Here is a 21,685-nt window from a genome sequence, read left to right as displayed (position 1 = left end):
AAAAACTTTAGCTTTACATGTTTCTTTTCATTTTATTTTTTCATAATGTTTTAACAGTATAGTCTAGTCAATCTATAAAAATTTTAGCCAAACCTCAAGAAAATTGCTAAAAAGCTTATTACGAATGAAAACAATGGTATTCATAGAATATTCATAGAACAGACAGAGCTAGTTATAATATACAGAGTTATTGTTCCTTGTATACTGTACATATAGTATAAAATCTATAAACTACCTTCGTAGTACAACTATATTTATTAAAATATTAATAGAAAATTACGATTAAAAACAAATACATACATAGAAATTCTCTCTCTTTCGATTTTCATTGATTCAAAATAAAAATTAAATTTTTAAAAAATAAAAATACTGTTATAAAAACATGTCAGACAAATTTTCTGATCTTATGTGTTCTGGTCGACAAGAAGTCCTGGAAAACGTTACCTTAGTGGATACAGAGCAGGTAAACTCAAGGAAAGGTGATAAATTCTCCATTTTGTGACGAATGAAATCCAATTTAACAATTTACTTGTATTTTTGTCCTTCACAATCTTGTTTCTAAAATAACGTAGCTTAGTTGGCAGAAGAATCATTCTGCTAGTTTCTGTAATTCTTGAGTTCGAGACATATTGAAATCAATGAAATGAAATCTTTTGAAAACAATTGAATTTTTATTTTTTTATTACTTTATTCTTAGATATGTTTTCAGTGTAAAAACAGGTCATTGACAAAACACATTTTGAACAAAATGACTTTCAAAAGTCAAATATAGCTAAAAGGGCAAATATTGTGTACGGGAAACTCAGTGCGATAGTTTAACGTATTCAAAAATTCGAATTGTATAAACCGTGCAGGTGTAGGACTGCAGGGTGTTAATATAATGCGATATAGATGAAAAATACCACGTGCATTGCTAGAAGCTCTGCAAGAGAGACCTGGAAAAAGTATTGTGAATTTACTTAACAGTTATGCTTCAAAATCAGTTGAAATAGTTAAATGGTGAAAATCCTTAGCTGCAAGAGATGAAAAAAACTTGTTAAGTAGATTAAAGACAAAACCCATAAATACCTGTGTCCATGCTTACTCCCTCGTTATGTATTTTTAGGATTTGCTTTAGTTAGGTTTAAAGGTACTTTATACTAACGCCTTAAGCTATCGCATTAGGGTAAATTTACGTGTTGAAAATGGGCTAATGGGAGGCCGTTTGAGAGGGGAAATTGTTTGTAATGATTATGCAAAAAAATTTTAACAAAACAGATTTCATGGAAGATGTTCTTTTGATTCTTAAGGAGATTCAACTTTAAATGATACACCCTTACGGAGGTTTAGAACAAATGAAATACGGAGGGTACTCGAAAGGATTGGTCAAGATAGATTTTAAAAACATTTTCTTAAAAAAAAAAAATAAATGCATATTTGTGAGAAAAAAAACAAAACTAAATGCATATTTGTGAGAAAAATTTTAATCTCATGATTTGAAAAAGTTTGACTGTAAATGTGTAAATAAAACTTTTGAAAAAGAAGATATCTTTTTTCAAGTGATATTCTTTATTTTTTTTATAAAAGTTGTGAAACCATTATTTAAAAAAATATCAATGCAGTTTTGGTGGCATAATAGTCAAAGGGGCCTAGACACGATTTCAGATGAAAACTTATTCTTGATTTTTATGTACAAAATAGTTTACTTGTGCATTTTGAATGATTTACCAAAAACTGAATGTTATAAAACACGATACAAGCCAGAAACAGAGGAAAACATCTGTTGTTATAAAAACAAAGCTTGTCTTATACATGTATTTGTTTAAATATAATGTAGAGTGAAGAAATTACCATTTCTTTGACAACATAATTCGTGGTGGCAAGATAAACTGATTCAATGTGTTAATTGAAAATTTTTTCAACAGCAAAAGCAATATCAGATTGAAACTTACACCAATATGTAAAAAATAATAAGACTCGACATTTGTTTACAAGTTTACAAAACAAAGAATTCTAAATTATGTTACTCCCTTGCAATTCGATATTTAACTTTCAAATGACAAAGCATTAAAACATCCATTTTGACCAATTTAGACATTAAAAAAATGATAAGACGAATTTTGAAAAATTTGAGCTCAAATTGTGTCTTAGTCGCTTTAAAGTTAAATACATCGTATATAGATGCATTAAATGAAATAAGATGCCTTGTCGAAAATGGTATTTGTTCTTTGCTGTGCAAGCTATAAAATATTTGAGATCTTAACGACATCTTAAAGCATGCTATCATTTCATATTTTGCTAATCATGTTATGAAGTTCATATTTTGCTAATCATGTTATGAAGAATGTAGATTGCTAGAAAGCAATAATAAAACTCATGATAGGCAAGTTATGGAGCTTAGGACTTTATGCCTTACTGAGTCATCCCCATGTTGAATGAGGGTTACTGTTGTAACGGTCAGTCCCTTCATACCAGTGAAACTTTAAGAAGAGTTAGAGTAGCTTGTACCTACATATTATACTACAATAATCTAAAAAAAAAAGAAACACTTAAAATTTGAAAATTATTTGGAAACTCAGTGGGTTTATTTTTTTGTTAATACGAATTTACATACTAATCTAAATAAGTTTTGTATATCAATATAAATAATGAGGTAGCAAGGATACTAATATCATTACAGTTTACATTATTTTCAAGGAATACTAACATTCTAAACCTACTCACACTTGATTAGCTCTTCGGCGGCATATATCTACGCCGACATATCTTTCTGTTATCACATCAACATTGATGGCACGTTGAATTTGAAAAGAAAACACCTCTCTGTTCAGTTTAGAATAACCTACCATGGTTTTCTATTTCTGCAGAAGAAACAGCAATCTGCATTATTAATGTCTATGATAAAACATCTATATAATTTGGTAATTATTGGTTTACATTTTTTCAACATGTTTTCCTGGAGTCTTTTTTTTCTCTCCAGAGATGTAAATGAAAGGATAACCTGTGTGGAGCCCTTTGTATAGATCCTCTTAGACGTTGTTAAATATCAAAGTAAATGTATTATATTGACTTTAGTTTAATATGTACTTATAAGTAATGGATCTAAATTTCCTAAGAAGCTTATTTAAATGTGTTGCGGAAAAATCACTTTAAATTAAAAAGTTGTTAATCCGAATTGTTGGTGGTGAAATAATGAATGTTAAGTACAGCATTGCGTTAGGTTACATTCTTAAGAATTACGATTTAATATTTTGAGAGCGACGGTTTAGCAATGTGCTGAGCACATCCAAATGTGAGTGACTTGAAGTGTCTCTTGAAAACACTTAACTTTTTAACTTGTGGTTAATTTCAAGAGATGCGTCATACTGGATAACTCGTAATGTCTTACACATTAAAATTCAAAATATCAAATTATATGTACTATCATCATGGTTTCTATATTCTTTGTTTAACTGCTATGAATAAACTGATTACCCACTATTGAAAATCAATCGGGACAGCTATAGCTATATTTTCTGATGTTTCCATATCTGAATTTAAGATAGAATAAAAATTTAAACGTATTTATATGCAACTGACGTATGATTAAGAATATAGAGAGATAACAATTATATCGGTAAAATTCTACAGTGCATAACAATGTTTCCGAAATCCAGAAGAAAAAAAATTCTTTTTACCAAATGAATACCAAACGTTAGATGAGATAAATTAATATTATTAATCGGATGATGTGCCAGCATTAAATAATATATAATTTACAGTCTTTCTTTTATTTTGCTGAAACACATCTGAACGTGTTTCGGAAATATTCCGGTAACAATTAGAAGTAAAAAGTCAAAACTACATTAACTAAATACCATTAATTTAAACAAAATGTACATGTTATTAAAAAAAAAAAGATTTTTATTTAAAGAAAACAATTAGGTTTTTGAGGTTGCCTTGTAAGTTCAGAATGCTTTTGTTTCTTTTCACAATAGGTTATTCCATCATTAGATTTTGTCAAAAACTAAACCATTCAGCAGTGTGCAAATTTTATTACACATATGAAGTGCAGTGTTGTCTCTTCAGTTTGCTTTCAAATGCATCATTTTTCTAGCATACAGCATTTTACTTTGCAGTGAAGTTCTATACTAGTATTATATAAAGTATTTAAATCATGCTGGCAAAATCTCGTTGCAAGAAAAGGGGTTTTCCATGTATAAGCAGCCTTTCAACAGTTGTTACTCAAAGTTTGTAAAATTGTTTGCTAGTAAATGTTTGCATTGTGTAAAGGTATCAAACTCCCGTCTGGAATCACTGATTTTAATTCTGCTTAATTGTTTTTATTAAGAAGGTGGTGTTGACCTTATCTCTCGTTAAACATTTTTGTTTTGTAACACTTAAATGGTATATTTGTATTGAAGTCAGGTAAACTCTTGGCTTCCTGTATCGTGTTGAATTACAGATTATCGAATATTTGAACGCGTTTTCCAGGCAAATAAAGTAGCTAACTGGCGACATGTCTAAACAGCTTTTTCCAAGAAATATGAAAATACGAATACAAAGAGTAGAGGTTGTCATATAGTCAAAGTACATATTACCTTTACTTTACAGTGGTGCATTGCTTTCAAAATAAAGTGACATTTATGATGTTATTTTCGTTGTTTTCTAGACAACTTCTTGTCTTTTATTTTGTACTGTATTATACATGCTTTTGTAAAAAAAAAATTCCTTCGGAATTTAGATTTTTTCGATTGTTCATTTATGTTTAATCATATCATATGTTTGTCATTTTGAGCTGTTTAGATTAATCAAACAACAACAAAAAATGAATTTTAGCACAGTCCAGGCAATTTTTTAAAAACCGTTTTTAAAAGGAAATAAATATTATTAACAATCAATGAGAAAGCAATACGAAATTTCAAAATCCATTATCTACTGAATCTCTTAAAAGATATTCTGCCATATAATTCGAATTTTATTGTTTGAAATATCCATGAAAAAATATTCCACAAAGCAGTAAGTGTTACTTTCATGACACTGCAAACAAGACCTTTCCTGTGTGTCCGTTGAAACCTCCAGTTAATGTTTAATTTCCTAATGCCCAAGTGTTTCAATATTTGTAGATGTTATTTTACCGTGTATATTGCCGGAAGCCTAGCCAAACAAACTGGACAGGCTACCTATAGAAACCCGGCTAGCAATTAGCTCGTTTGGAAACACAATATTATGCTATCACAAAGGTTTCCCGCCAATCTTTTGTCACAAGCTTCATTCCATTAACTCGTTGAAGTGGAAAAAGTTGTTTTGCGGACAAAAGAAGTCGGCATTGAGGTACGAAAGGATTAAGCCTGTTGCTTCGCCAAGGACAATGAAGGTGAAACCAACTGATCCATTAGCTGTACGGTGTTGTCAATATTGAAACAAGCGGAAGGGCGTGAATCTAAGCCTCCCGAAGAGTAAGCCTTAATTGGATACTTAAACACAAATTTGTTGATACATAATCGTTACGCTACTACAAGGGTATCGGTTTTCTGGCAGCTTTAGTTGTCAGTCACGTGACTATGTTATATCATATATAACAGACGGTAGTGGGGATGCCTTTGCTCTTGTGAAACCCCCCACAACACCTTAATGACTGTGGATGAAATATGTTCTCATTACGTTTTAATCTTTTTGAAGGCGGTCCCTCCCTATTTAACCCCTTTCAATTAGCCCGATGACCTTAAGTAGCTCTAATAGGGTCATCCTTTCATTTTATGCTGATAATGGCCCACAGATATTATATAACTAGTATTTTACTAGGTCAGGACGGATGAATATAAAGGATTGGCTGAAACCAAATTTTCTTCCAAACACGCTGATGCCCCACGATTTCAATGAACTGTTCTTATTCTAATTTTTAAAAAATATTTGTCACATCCTGTAAGGTATTTTTGGCATTTTTCTACTTTATTACATAAGTTTTTATTATAATATTACATCTATAAGTTACACAAATATTCAAATAATAGACGGAATCGAAAATATTGAAATAATATACAGAATTATGTTTGGAAATGCATCAATCAAAATTTCAATATAAAATCCATCTTAAACTGTATACGGTATATGCTATATGCTTATGCTAAAATATAAGATCATTCGACAAACATCAGCTTATACACATCTATAGAACATACATCATTACAATACAGCATTTCGCACAAAATTCTAGTTATGGCCATTACTTTCCATCTAAAATATCTTTTGCAAAAAAATATTTTCAGTAAGAAAAATTTTACACATAATTAGTGCTTCATTATGATTCAAAGGACGTTTCATAAGTATAAATTATGGTAACTACCTAAAGTAAAAAAGATATAAGTAAAAGTTGTCAGCACTGTAAACACACTCTACAAAAGACTAGTTGATTTATAAAATAAAGTAATATTCTCGCTTCGGCATTCTAAATTTATGGATTTCATTACAATTAATAAAGCACTACATAAAAAAACACAGACCAACTTATACACACTCACAAACATGAAAAAATGTCAGAGTTGAATATATGGTTAAAAATATTCAGACAAAAGTGTCACGAGAATAGTTGCTTTAACTCTGATGTAAGATACCTAAGTTATTTAGGTAATATCATATATTAATACAGTTCATATAATAAAGAAGTACAATTTGTGAAAGCTATGATGTTACACATATAGAATTTCTGAGTTCAACAAATATTCTGTATTTAAACAAAATACATCTAAGCACCAGGTTTATGTAAAAACAGCAATGACACTATGAGGTAACAACAACAATCACAGATCCGATCCCATTCATCCCTCACTCTCGCTGTCTACCACGTCAATTTCGTCTTCCTGTTCCTCTTCCCTGGTTTCCAGTTGGTAAGGTTTGTATAACGAAGAACTCGATAGTTTGCTGTCTAAAATACTGACTTTGTTGGAACACTGCGCTTTTTCCGACGCATCACCGGAAGTAAAACTGTCACGTGAATCTTCATCGTCAGATCCGGTTTCTTTTATGTCGTCACTATTTATCTCTTCCCCATCTTCGTTAGTTTTCTTCTGTAACTTTTTGTGTTTCATTCTTCGGTTTTGAAACCATGTTTTTACCTGAATATAAAACAAATAAATGTATCATTTAAATTCTGTCATTAATTTGTTTTTTTTCCGCATTTTAACTCATTATCGGCTTTAATCTTACTTTTAATGTTAGATTGTTTCAGTATATTTGACATGTCATTGTGAGGGTTTAAATAATCAAGTGTTTTTCTTTGCACTGATGCAAAGGGTGCCATCGTTTGATCATTATCGGGTGTTTTATCAATATTGGTATTTTTATCAGTATTTAATAGCCATTCCTTTCAAAACAAAACTAATTTTTTATTGTAAGATTATGACTACCGTTATATATGTTTATTGAAGTAATCGGGGTGCAAAATACGTCAGCGCAAACGAAAAGATTGTTGTCATTATTGTCAAAACATGCGAAGTTAAGACCGTTAATTTGATTTCTGTCATCGCATTATCTAGGTGATGATGTATTAAAAAATCTTAGTACTCAATCCCTTACGAAAGCAATGGTTTCTGATCGATTTTATTTATAATCCTTTTGAAATCATCCTCACATGTTCCATTCTTATTCCAATTTTCATAAACATGTGAGGATGTGTTCTATAATAGCTAACTTATTCATACTTTGTGAGCAATACACCTACGTCTGTTACACAAAAAAATAAAAAAAAATTTTTTTCAAATTAGCTCCATAGAACTATAATCTTGGATTAAATTGGATTAACTCACAGTTTATCAAAAGTATGATGTCGTTATTTAATATTCCTAACTTTATTTCCCTGCAAATCTATATTTACGTATGAGAGAGTTTCTATACGCCATTTTTTCGAAGGATGTATACTGCTTCTTGTAAAGCAGAGTTTCTATACTCCATTTATATATTATCAAATAAAAATCATCGATGTTCGTTCAAATACAACCAAGCTTTGGTGACAAACCTGTGTCTCGGACAGACTGAGCTGATTTGCCAGCTCCACCCTCTCTGGAGTGGACAGATATCGCTGGGCCTCGAACCGTTTCTCCAGACCATTCAGTTGCTGGTCACTGAACACGGTGCGCGCCTTCCGGCGCCGGCAGTGTTTTCCGGGGCTATCGTGCTGGTATATAGGCGCCAGGGGAAAGCCTGAAATAAAAGTAATAGTCATTACAATCAAACAATGTCATATTTTATTTCCTCTATATAGAGGTATGAGAACATGCAACTAATATAATCATTTTCAACTTACATTAAATACACAAAAAACAACAACAACACTCATACACGCACACATGTTTAATGTTCATTACAGAAAAGGAAGATAGGAGCAAATTAATTTACAGTGCCCTTTTTATTTGTGGTTAAGGAGAAGGAACCTTGTTTGAGTTTAAGATACTTTTGATTAATAACAATTAAATATCACCGAAATGGAAGATCGAATTTTATATAGATTTGTAGCTTATTTGTTTCAATCACACTTTTTTCGCCGGAAGGCGCCTTTTTTGATATTGAAAGTTATATCTGCAATTTTTTATAGTTTAACAATTGCGTGTTTTGACAATATCGTAAAATTATGTCGACAGTGTTTTTTCATATTTTGCAGCAAAGAGATAAATAGATACATGTTTTGTTAAACACAACTGTTCTCAACTCTTGCATGTTTTTTTTGTTATTCAAAATTTGTGACGCTATCCCAAAAGATAATAGAATTAAATATTCAACTATTTCAAATGCTTCTCCTTTGGTAAATGTTTATATGGCCTTACATTGCAATTTAATAAAAATGGATATTGTGCTTTTCTCCCCAATGTTAAAAAAGTGATCTATCATTATAGCAAATATACAAAAATTTTGAATAATATAACAATGTAATATATATATATGTATTTGATGCATTTCAACTTTAAATAACTAAACTTACCCTACATTATCTCGATGTTTATTGGATTTGGTAATAATAACAAAATAATGCAGCGAAACACAATCATATGTACGTTAATTAAATTGTATGTCTTATAGTACATGTCCTTCGAAGAATAACACAGATTTCTTGTGAACACGTAAGTGTTTTATTCTATAAAGGAAGTTCAACGTTTTCAAATACTAGTAATAAATGCATATGTTGAAAAGCCGTCGTATCGTTTATATTGAATTTGCCGAGTGATTATTTTCTATATTACATTTGCAATACGACACTTTTTTAAAATTTGTGATTTTTTAATATATTGACAAAATCTACAATTATATAACACTCAAAAAATTAATATTGTTAAATATCTAAGTCTACTTTCAAAGTATAGTATTTGCATATCTATTGCTTTAAAAATTGGACAAATTAACCCATTCATTACTACGCTATCTGGTCTGGTAAAAGGTTGCATGTTTAAAATCAAGTCGATAGAACAAAGTAAATGTACATGTAGCTTCCTCGGGGTTCAGAAAATATTATTAATACTAGGACACTCCCATTCTACATGTAAATTAGACAAAATTGATAGATGTATATTACTAATAAAGACAAATTTCACTCTCGAATCTACGTGTGGGTAAAAACATCCAATAAAAACCAACATTATTGAAATTTTAACATAATTATATCAATGGTAAAATAAATTCCAATATACTGAGGTTATTTTTCTTAGATTTTTATTTCAGTTTGTTGCTTTATTCTTAATCATTGTTCAACATAATGAGTTGTATAACATTGAAAAGGTAATAAAATGCAACCAAAAAAAATTAGCACATGCCATCCAACGCGTTTGGCATCGTATAATAATATAAACTGGAAAAAGATTGTACAAGATTGGAGAAGTATTGTAGATAACTCACCAAAATGTATTAATTATAGAATTTTTAAAACAAATCTCAATTTAGAAAAGTACTTGTTGATTTTACTTACAGATCTACGGATCACGTTTACAAAATTACGAACATGTAATCATCGATTCCCCATTGAAACAGGTAGATGGCATAATATTGAAAAACATTTAAGAAAATGTACAATGTGTGATTCTAATAGTATTGGGGATGAATTTCATTATATTTTAGAATGTACATATTTTGTAAACGACAGAAAAATGTTTTTACCCAAGAGATATTATGAAAACCCAAATATTATAAAATTCAACGAGCTCATGAATACTTTTAATGTAGAAAAACTAAAAAACTTGTCAATATTTATTAAGAAAATTTTCAAAGTCTGTTTTTCCAGAAACCAACTTTAACAACCTATTGTATTGTGATTTTAACTTTTTTTTTGTCATTATTACTTCTACTGTACATGTGATCCTTGACTGTATTCGTGTACATTTGTATATACTGATTTTGAACCTCAAATACCAGTGAACTGGTTTTGAGCGAATAAAGAATTGAATTGAAAATTGAAAAAAAAAAAATTACGTCAACCACGCAGGATCTGTTAAAAGCATGAGCCATTCAAAACTCCTATACTTATTAACAATTCGAAAAGAAAAAAAAAACAACTGTCTTAATGGTCAAAAAACATAAAACTGCTTCACCCCCCCCCCCCCCCCCCCCCACCCATGTATTACCGTACTTGTAAGGATAACGTATATCTCTTTCAATTTCTACTATCTCAATTTTCAAAGTGTATTAAGTAACTTAAGACACCTTTTCAGTAATCACATAATCACGGCTGATAATTGTATTAACTGGCTTTTCACTTTTCCTGACTTTATTGAGCTTATAAACATCTTTAAGATAAATTATTTCTAAAGCGGCGTGATTAATTCGAATACTCAAAGAGCGATAACTCTGGTCGGGGGATTCCGCAGATAAAAGATTTTGGGGGGTAAATAGGTAGAACTGGACTCCAAGAAGCGTAATCTGGGTGAGAATCGCTGATAATTTTATTCTGTTGTTCAATTTTAAGACTGCTAATATTGAGAGAAATTTAAGGCCAAAGTGACTGTATCCATAAGAAGGGGCCTTAACTTGAGTTTGTGATTACATCTGATTTAAGTTAAAGTATATTTACATTGTTGATTATGACAGTAATGATGATCATTGGTTTTTTGTTTTGATTCGATTTTTTTGTTTGTTTGTGAGTTTTGTTTTGGTTTTTTTTTGGGGGGGGGGGGGGGCGGGGGGGGGGTTGTGGTGTTTTTTTCTTTTGTTTGTTGTTTTTTAATTTCTTAATTTTTTTGTTTGTTCGTTTTATTTTTTATTTTTTTATAAATCTTCAAATGAAAATATCAAACACAGTTTTATTAACTGATGTTTTTTTTTTCACTATTGGTGACGGGTTCCTTTAAATCTTCTCTTTTTTATTATCATTATCATAATCTAATTACAGTATGTCGGCACTCGAGTGAGTACAAAGGAAGGATTTCATCTTCTATCTAAAGCTGAAAGTCTCTTTGCAAATAATGATATAATATTCCTCTAATATAGAATATCCAAATGTTCGTTTTGTCTAGACTTGATGCATTGTTTTACTTTGAAAAATATTTCTATATTGAATATCAGTCATTCTATCACGAAACCAGTTAACAAAAAAATCTTCAAGTGCAATAAAACTTAGCGAATTTTCCAAAAAAAAAAATCAGCAATATTTTTCATTTGTGGAATATTGATAGAAAATGATAAGAAAAAAAAAATTAAAAACTTTTTAATTCGACAATTTTGCATTCATCTTTATTGGTTTGTTTATCTAATTGCTCTAAATAGATTTGCAAATTAGAAGTTTAAATCTAGTAATTTTGCTTTCATTTTCACGAATTCGTATATTAAATGCTCACAGAGCTCTAAATAGATTGAAAATTAAAAGTTTATGTCATACAATTGTCATTATTTTCGGAAGTCACAAGGAATTATTTCTGTTCTATTTGTATGAATATTTCCCCTTCTATTGAAGTTACAGAGACTTATGGACTAATATCAATTAAAATGGAGATTACGTGTATATTTGAATTCGATTTTTTTATTTCACACGACTTTTTACATCCTGGCAGAAATCCGTATCATGGATTTCATGTTAATTAAATAAATTTATTCTAGTTATAGAAAATAAGGAAACAAATAATTGTTATGTAGGTGATTTTCATTCTAAATGCAAATCTCATTAATGTTAATTAAATATGGCTAGCTGACACGCCTTGCATTATTCCTGTAGATCAGAGGAATTAAAAAATAAACTATATGAAATTTGGAGATCCTACCTCTATACACGTTTATTTATTTCTAATCTTAAAAGGTAATACTATGGGTGGTTATCTTTCACAAATCTCGAGAAAAAACAATTTTTTGAAAGGTAGCTTCTAGAAAAACGCGAAATGACATCACTAAATTGATAGTTTTTTTTTTGGGGGGGGGGGGGGTTTAATTGGATTAATTTTGATTCATCCTCAGATTTTTGATTTATAATTGATAAAATATTTTTCTACGTTTAAAAACACCACACTTAGTTTGATACATACTCTCTCTCTCTCTCTCTCTCTCTCTCTCTCTCTCTCTCTCTCTCTCTCTCTCTCTCTCTCTCTCTCTCTGGTTATACGTGAAAATATTTCAAGAGATGAATTCAAAAGATGTTTCCTTGTACCCACACACAGACAGGTCTACAAATACTCTAGTCTGAGTAGACTCATTCCAGATCCATGGGACTGGCATCCGGTTAACAGTGGGACAGGAAATAAAGACGGTTTTGAGATGGCACAAAGTTCCGGTGGAAATCAAGTTATACATTTTATAATTAACTGAATTCGTTGTTTAAAGGTTTATTTCTTTAAAAATGTTATTTGAAATTTACAAGTCTATTGAAATCAAGGATATCTTAAATGAAAAAAAAAAAGAAATACAAAAAATATTCTGCCATCATTTTTTATACAAGCTTGATATGTCCAGTGTTTCAACCACTCAGCTGTGATAAGAAACCAAGCACTTGAAAAGTGATATTAAGTTAAATATCAATCCCTTTATATCAAAGTAACTTTAATGGAATAATCATAGGAAAAGTTTTGAATAAACGGGGGATCAAGTGACCAATGGGTTATTTTGTTAAATATAGAATAAATCTATGAATGATTGAAGTTCTTTGTACAAAATTAGTCTTAGTTTGTTTGGAAAACGCTTCCAAATGATCAATTAAATCTTCATTTTTCAATATCATTTTTTCTCTCTCTTATTCGTATCCATAATAGGTATATAGTATATCAAATTATTAAAAATATCTGGGAATTGGAAATCTAAAAAAAATATCAGCCCGTCAAATCTTAAAATTTGATATAGCGTTTGATGAAGAATGTAATTTCTTGTATCAAAATTGTTGATTTTTTAATTTTTTTTTTAATTTGAATTAAGAACAACACTTCCATAAAAAATGGATACCATAATATAATGCATGTTGCTAAAATAAATTCGGTAGGCCCATTTAAAGCTTAATGTTGTAGTTTACTTTTTGTACAACACGGATTTTAAAATATTTATCAAGTAAATCTAGTTTGAATATTAAAGTGTACTCACCGGCAACAGACGGCATCAAAAAAGGATGTTCTGGGTGTTTGATAAAGCTTGGAGTCTGATGAAGCACTTGGTGCGGGTAGAAGATACCCGGAAAATAAGGGTATCCCGGAAAATCCGAAACAGTCGGTCTCAGTTGAAGAGAAGGCGGTAGTTCCCGGAATGTAGGTTTGGGTTTGTTAAGAAGAATGTCTTCTATAAAGAAAGAGGTGGGTCTCTGTCCATGGCCCTCGGGGTACTGCATTTTATTCATTTGAAATTTAGGATCTGAAATCAGCAAAGATATTTCTAATTTAGGAAAAAATTGTGAAAACAATATGCATTCACATTGGTTTCTTTTTTTAATAACTCGGCTTTAAGCTTTGATGTTTGGATTTTTCTGCGAGGGTTATCAAAGAGGAGGTGACAACTAAAAATCAACCAATAGCGAAAGACGTCTTGGAATCTGCGTATGATTAGGGGAAACTCGTAAATGGATGGAATTAATCTTCGCGAGGGAGATGTTAACTCTCGTATAAAATCCGCTAATTCACAGTTTCCTTATCCCGGCTGTGATAATTATGGAATCCGGTAGGGAGACAAAAGACGTCGGAAGACGGTGTTATTTAAAAGGAAAGCCATCTGAGGCCTGTCTTGCTTCGGATCAAATTATGACAACTAGATTACGCACAAAATGCAAGATCACTAATCGTCAATTTCTGATCACGTTAGCTGGGACAACTCTTCGCTGATTTTCCAAAACAGCATCATAGCGAGCAAAATTAACACTGAATGTCTCACGATAGCAGTCTGAATACTCCTGTCGCCTTCTTACCAAACAAGGAATAACAATCCAAGACATTTCAAGGACCTGAAGTATTATTAGGCTGGCAATGTACTCTTTATATATGTATTTATTTATTTTCACACTTTTACTATGATTTCTCAAAGATCAATATTTTGCTGAAAGTGAAATCATTAAAATCTTAAATAACGTACCCACGATTTGTTACGATTGAATTACATCGTTGCAATGTTATAACTTGTGGTATAATATGAATATCCTTTATTTAACATAATATCGAGGCAAATACAATACAAATGATAATATTACTTTTTATCTAAAAATATCGATTTCATCGCTTTCACATATAAGATTAATGCTGTCAAATATTTGAAATTATATTTTTGATCGCAGGTTTTTTTAAGAGGATTTATAAACAAAATTTGGAAACCCGGTTTATTAAGGAAAAGAAATATTGATAATTTTCTTTGTCGGTGTTTTGTATAATTGATTACGCATTTTGTACTTTAAATTTGTAATCCGCTGTAAGAAAACAATTTTATTTGATAAACTCTAGTCTTATGATATTTATCAAGATTCGATTACCAAAAAAATCCTCCTATATTTTTAAGTGAGTGTCGTAAAAAATTCAAATAAACAGTTTATTTTTCATCAAAGACATTTCAACTTAAGAATAAAATTACAAAGATGGTGGAAATTGTAAAACAGTGATAATTGACAAACAGCCTTATTTCCCTAAGGCGGTATATCTTATTTTCAAGAAATATACACACTTTAGTACCGAATGGTACATGGAGTTTCCTGTGTCAGTCAACATTGTATGGTATAAATGAATTTTATCATAAAGTGTTTACTCAGGTGCTTAGTCTATTAATCATGCTAGGAAAATATTTAAACGCCTAAAATGAGCTATTTAAACAATTAATTATGCTTCGGTTTAAGAAGGAATAAAATTGTGAAACTTACACATGGAATGTGCATGCGTTGTTTCTACACTGGAATGAGGCAGCGGACTTGAAATTAATCCCCTTTTTTGTTTCAGAACAATTCCACCGTTTTTTCTGGTCTAACTAATTACCAGAAGATGTTGTAAAACAGTTTTGATTCGGAGAATAGGAAAGAACTTTATTCCTCCCTAATTATGGAAAAGAGGGAAATATTAGGCTCCATCTGTCAATGTTGCGCATTATTTCGGCAATGGGCTTCAAGTGCGGAAATGTTTAAACAATTCTATTGTATTGTAATTTTTCACTTCATTTTCCTAATCAACAGCTGTTCATTTTAAGGAAAAACAATCAAGTTTCTCAAAGTTTAACGTACTATATCCCAAGTGTTAAATGTGAAAATTTCATTTTGATACATTCAAGAGTAGACATGTTACATCCTTTTAATCGAATTTCTGTTTTGAGTGGGCACTTTTTTTATTTAAAAAAACATAGACTATAAATAATATATGTTTTATTGATCTTTCTGTTGATCTTTTTAGAGAAATGTTCAGAGAATAAATCAAGATGTCCGGAATAAAAACTTACGTTGATGAAGTGTAAACACAAGTAGCTCTGTCTATGCATAAATGAATTTTAACTTATATTGTTTTCAAAAGAATGAAAATTTTTGTAGATGTATAAAACATATAATTATAAACATTCGGTAAATAGTATAAAGGACGTCTCTTTTTCTATATAAATCTCTCTCTACTATCTATCCATATATCTATGTATTTAACCCTCCCTCACAGTCATTTTCAGCTAATTGTAAAAGGGAAAGAACAATTGACAGTGACATTGACTTTTGTAATACTAGAGACAAAAGATAATTCAATTGCCAAAACCCGGAAAAACTAACAATTTTCCTCTAAACAGGTGTACTAGCGATGGTATCAAAATGGTCGTCGACAGAATCGGCAAAACTGAGAGGTCTCCGAGTAATGCAATTACTCTAAACCATTTTTCCCTTCATAAGTTATTCTTGTCATATACGCTCTGTCTTTTCTCTGGCCAATTAAGGATGCTGTGCTAGCCAAGAGCCGCTTGGGACTCGACTGATTTGCCATAATTCTTATAATAAACGATGTAAAATCTTCGCCGAAATTAGATAAACTTAGTTGATGTCGATATTTTGCCAATTAATAGAACAAATGATTTCGTTTGTGTATTAGGTTCGTTCGAGGGTATTTAATACCCACTGCGACTAATTTAAGCAAATGAGTAACTGATTTCTGCAAGAAAACAGATTAAAAGCGTGTAAAACTCCGTCCCGGCCATATGAGCCGATTATAACCTTAATAATGAACATTTAGCTTCCGTTTATTCATCTACGTGACATGCGTTTGTCTCCCTTGATGACAAGCAAAAATTCTTTTTCCTAATTATCGGGATGAGAAATGGGAACCGTCATCTTTACATTAGGTTGGGGATTTTGACAATGGTCAAATATAGCGGTAGTTACACAGAAAGCGCAAAAAAATGACGACACTCCGATGTTGTCACAAATGCACTCAGTCAACGGTATGCTGTGTGGCTCGTTTTTACTTGGTGCAGTTCAATTTGTATATCATTTTTCAATCGTTTTAGATTCATTAACATTTTATTTCACGTGAAACTCATTTCAACGCTTTAATCTTATGATTAAGCATACAAATATAAAACATATTTTTGTTAACAATATGTTTTCATAAACATAAATACATGCTACAGACTTAAATCAGATATAGACTATAAAACAGGGAATGATAAACAATAATAACCTTTTCCTGATTTCAATTTTTAGATAGACTGAGTCTAACAATGGAAGTTACGACAGAAATTATTATTTTGAATGATGGAATCCACAGACAAAGAATGGAACCAAAGTGAACTACTGTCTTTAAAAAAGTCTGGAGGAAGGGGCGCAAAAAAGCCGAAAAAAAGGTGGGCAACAGTGAGTCAGACGATAAATCTGGTTCTTCGTTCAGCCGAGTTTTAATTAGTTTCAAGAGTTGTTCATGAATTTGCAAGTTCGAATTTCTAAGCTTTGCATACAAATGTAACATAAACAAGATATTTCTTTCAATTTAAACTTCCAAATGTATGTGTGGCTTCAAGAAGACCAGTGACAGTCCAGCTTTTTAAAATATACCATGTAAGCAAAAGCCTTTCAATTTGGTTCTAGATCTGAATTTAATTCATACAATACACTCTTTCAGAAAGTCGAGCATAAAATGACTTCTGTGTCAAAGAATAACTAGAACTGGTCTATCGTAGTGCATGCATGTGTCAGTATATACAGGCACCCAGTGTAAAACAAGACCGTGGAGGAAGAAACCCCCATAGGTACAAGACAATAATATGCCCAAAAGGCCATGTTATATCATTTTATTTTTCAATTTTCAGGAAAATTGAAGGTCGATAACGGAATTTATCAATTGGTATAAACCCTATCATTTCCTTTTTTGCCAAAGTCTGAGTATTTCTAAAGAGATTTGAATGAGGCCTGTTTTCCGATGCCGTGCATCGCGTGCCGGGAGCGCCAGCCCGGAGTATTGGTTTACACGTGATAATTGGACAAAAATGACAACCGCAATGGAATCCTTTAACAATAACATGCAGGCCTGAAATTTGTATTAAATTAGTTAATTTTGCACCATTTTCTCTATTATTTAAGAGACTCGCCGGCGTGAATTTCTGGCCTCGGTCTCGAGTGGTGCCATAATAGATGGTTAATCTACAGGGCGAGTGATGATTTAACTAATAATTTGGCATGCTCTTTCGGAAACGAACTGTGCTACATCTTCATTCTGCAGTCAGGGGCAGGATGCTCCCAAATTACATGCTTTCAAGATTTCTGTAATAAGTTAAAAGCCGAGAAAGTAGAGAGATTTCCCTCTCCGATGTGCTTCTTTGATGGAATAATGTCTCAACATTTTGTCAAATGCTAGCAATTTGTAGAAAATTAGCAAAAATTGGCCAGAAGTGGGTGGAAAAGTTCTTTAGATGATGGAATGGAAACTCGGGCTTTTCCGTGAAAGAAATCGGATTTCAATTATAATTAATAATTCAAGAAATGTTCATTTCAGGGGTGTCCTTGTCTTTTTCAACTGTCTATGCGTGTATTTTTAAAATTCATATATTTTATATTCTACATAAAATAAAATATCATAATGTTGGATTATTTTCATATTTGTTAAATAGAATATATAACAATATTATTTATGGGAACAATTAGATTAGATATCTGATATTGACTAGTTTGCAGTTTTTTTTCAGATTAAGGGTATTTTAGAGAAGGGAGTGTGTATGGGTTATTTTATGTATTTTCCTAGAATTATTATTTTGTTTGTACGTTTTGCTTCTTTTATGGGTTTTTTATTTAATTATATTTTGTTGTTTTTTTTGTACATTAATTTTTGTTGGTTTTTTCAAACTATTTTAACTTTTTTGTAATTAGTTTTATTCCTGTTGACACATCATTTTTCTGTGCAAAAAAACACTGCTGAAGGAAATTAAATGTTTGCGTTCAAATAATGTGTATGAAATGTGTATGCATATATATTAATCATATATATGAAAAAGAATACTTTTTAAGGAAATTTTCAAATTGTTTCAATTGTTTTATTCCTTCTCAATAGCTCGGATTCAACGCAAAAAAAAAAAAGGAAAGAGAGGGAGAACTTTTTTATGAGAGTAGATGTTTTGAATGTCAATAAATCCATATTCTTATTTAATTTAATGTCTTAAATTTATTTTCATATCGTTGTAGATGTTGTAGATGAAAATTGATAAATATAACAATAAATTTTGTGTGAAGTTTAACTTGAATATAATTGAATGAATTTATTATTTTAATATTGGCCAAGACTACCTCTCGTCGAATATAAAAACTGTCTTTTTTATTCTTTATTTTCTCCATTGAGTTGAAGAGATTTTACGTAAATATAATTTTAATCTTCTATATATTAATAATCAAATAAAAATTAAGGGTCGTTCACCTTAGAGGTGTAAAAAATACTATTTTATTTTACTCGTAATTTTCAGGGTTATTTTTATTTTAATGTTATTTTCTTTTTTGGAGTTGACTTTTATCACCTATAATTATTTTCTTTCGCTCTTATGTATATAATAGGGATGCACTGTCTTGCCAGAATAACAAATAAGACAATTAGAAATTTTATAAAGATATTTAGATGCAACTTACCCAATACTGACTGTAGGATGTGGAAGGCTGGTTGTGAGGAGAATTTCTCTTGACTTTTGCATTACTGGGAGCAAGATTATTCGCACATCTTTGTCGTTTCCATTTTAGCCATTGATTTTTTCTGATTAAATTGTAACACATCAAAAACTCGACTCTCACAATTATTAGCAAGTTTGCAAATCCGAGAAAAAGCCGACAATAAACTCAACATTAGCTTATAAATGTCCACCTTTACTTAAAAAACTGTCCGATTTTATTGACTTTTAGCTTAGTTTCTTACGGTCTTTTGCCACCATATTTGGCTGCAAAAGACCAAACGGTTATACACAAGCAAAACATGACACAAAATTATTTCCCAGTTCGGTACCGTGGACAATCATAGAAACAAATTGCCTCGTGCACACGGATTTAGGAAAGAAATGGTCAGCCATTTTGAAATTTTGAATGTTTTTACATTTCAAACATGAATATTCATTACATTTCTTTTGTACCCCTTTATGACGTCACGATGGTCACCTATTCAAAAAAGTACTAGAACAGAACTTTTATCCAATCAGATTTCAGTTTTATTCTTTGATTACCCTAACGGACCACTCAGGAGCATCCGAACTTTACACGATCCCTTAAAGAGATAAATATGGAAGTATATACAGATTTGTCTAGATTACGGATAAAACACATGTCTGCGACGCTTTAATTGCAATTGGGTCGGGCCGATTGCGAGCAGAAAAAACAACCAATACAACAACAAACAATAGCAGATTACCTCGACACGGGGGGACGAGTAAAAAATACCTTTCATATCTATTATTGGGGATGAATAGCGCGCCTAATTGATAATCGGCACTTAACAGACAAATTAAGGGCTTTACGATGGCTATCAACTCGCACCTACTGGATAGAGGTGTTTTGAAAAGAAAAACAAGGTTTTTTTACCGAGTGTCGCGAGAATCCAAAAATTGAAATTATTTTGTCTGTCGGCCCGAGAATTAAGATGTCATAATCATTTCTCAAACTTAGATGGTCTGATATACACTATTAACGCAGTCGGAAATGTTTTCTTAGTGGATAAAATCGGGATGATTTTTTTCGACAGAAATAAATAGGTATTTATTGTATAATTTTTTTATCGATTTGCCCAAAATAAAAAAATCATCAAAATATAGCTAAAATTTTTATCAATATTATTACCTTAGGAAAAGAATCCTTTTCAAAAACCCTGATGAAAATAACCAAAAAGAAAGATGATTGATCTTTTGATTTCATAAATTCCACTTTTTATCGTTACTATAAAATTAATAACTAAAAAAAAATACACACATTGTTGTGACAATTTTTCGTACGGGGTCCATTTTCATACTTCTGAATTATCTCTTGTTAAAACAGGCGTTTTCAATTCAGATCGGTACATTTTCACGATTTTACCAGTTTTATTTATCAATTTTCACAGCATATAGTCTTGAAGTAATAGTTTCTTTTGCCGAAAATAAAATTATAACAAGATGATAAGCAAATCAAGCTATAAAACACTTTTAATTTTGTTTATTCGGAATCAGTTTTTGTGATTATATACCTCTTCCGTGCTTTCATTTTTATTTTCTCTTTCAATATTTTCACACAAAAAATTTAAATTAAACAGAATAATTTTTAGGTAATTTTTTAACTCATTACAAAGATTCTATATAGGCCTAACAACAATACATTTTTTTTTAATTTTCATTAATTTTTCCCAGTACAAATATAAATAAAATTGAAAACATATTCAATTTGCCATGGGATAGATTTACATAAAGGGTTAAAAACCCTAACATATAAAAAGTTAAAACATTTTATCCGATAAATGCAAGGCAAAACATGTGGTTAATAACTGCCTTATTACTTTTACCTGATCAATGATTATTGATATTCATAGTCATCTTACATATGTAGTAAATATTGTTCAAATATAATCAATATTTTTATTTCCATAGAGTTCTCATGATTATATCCATTAATGGTGGGTTTTTATTATTCATTTTTTTTTTTACATGGAAAACTACTTTTACAGAATTTATCTAAACTGATAAACTACAAATGTACAAGCTATTTTACTTAGTCTGCGTCTACAATTAATCAGTCAAATGTTTATTTGCAAGGCAGTAAGTTTAATATATAATGTGTGTATTAAGGAGATGACACTCTATGTTGTTATAACTTGTGTAAAATCATTTTGAAATACGTATAGTCAATAGAATCTTCAAT

The 21,685-nt window shown here is 30.7% G+C and overlaps 1 protein-coding gene across 2 annotated transcripts; it reads right to left on the bottom strand.

Moving 5' to 3' along the window:
- Positions 1-5,884: 5,884 nt before the first annotated feature.
- On the bottom strand, positions 5,885-19,863 carry LOC128157373 (brain-specific homeobox protein homolog). 2 transcript variants are annotated; one of them, XM_052819887.1, is made up of 4 exons: positions 19,445-19,863; positions 13,492-13,755; positions 7,973-8,157; positions 5,885-7,073 (listed from the first exon to the last, which is right to left on the bottom strand). In XM_052819887.1, the coding sequence occupies exons 2-4, from the start codon at positions 13,739-13,741 to the stop codon at positions 6,777-6,779; spliced, it is 732 nt and encodes a 243-aa protein (XP_052675847.1). In that variant the 5' UTR covers positions 13,742-13,755; positions 19,445-19,863; the 3' UTR covers positions 5,885-6,776. The 2 variants fall into 2 exon arrangements, with proteins under 2 accessions (XP_052675847.1, XP_052675845.1); XM_052819885.1 differs by lacking the exon at positions 19,445-19,863 and adding an exon at positions 15,239-15,396.
- Between the last annotated feature and the right edge of the window lie 1,822 nt (positions 19,864-21,685).

Source organism: Crassostrea angulata, chromosome 7, assembly GCF_025612915.1.
Source record: "Crassostrea angulata isolate pt1a10 chromosome 7, ASM2561291v2, whole genome shotgun sequence".
Taxonomy (NCBI): Eukaryota; Metazoa; Mollusca; class Bivalvia; order Ostreida; family Ostreidae; genus Magallana; species Magallana angulata.
The sequence above is the reverse complement of the archived record's forward strand: the minus strand, read 5'-3'. Positions and strand labels throughout refer to the sequence as shown.

Coding starts and splice junctions, on each gene's coding strand:
- LOC128157373 (XM_052819885.1), bottom strand. Junction 8,158..13,491: donor TTTGATGCCGTCTGTTGCCG/GTGAGTACACTT, acceptor CTTTTATTTCAG/GCTTTCCCCTGGCGCCTATA. Junction 7,074..7,972: donor TCAGTCTGTCCGAGACACAG/GTTTGTCACCAA, acceptor TTTTATATTCAG/GTAAAAACATGGTTTCAAAA.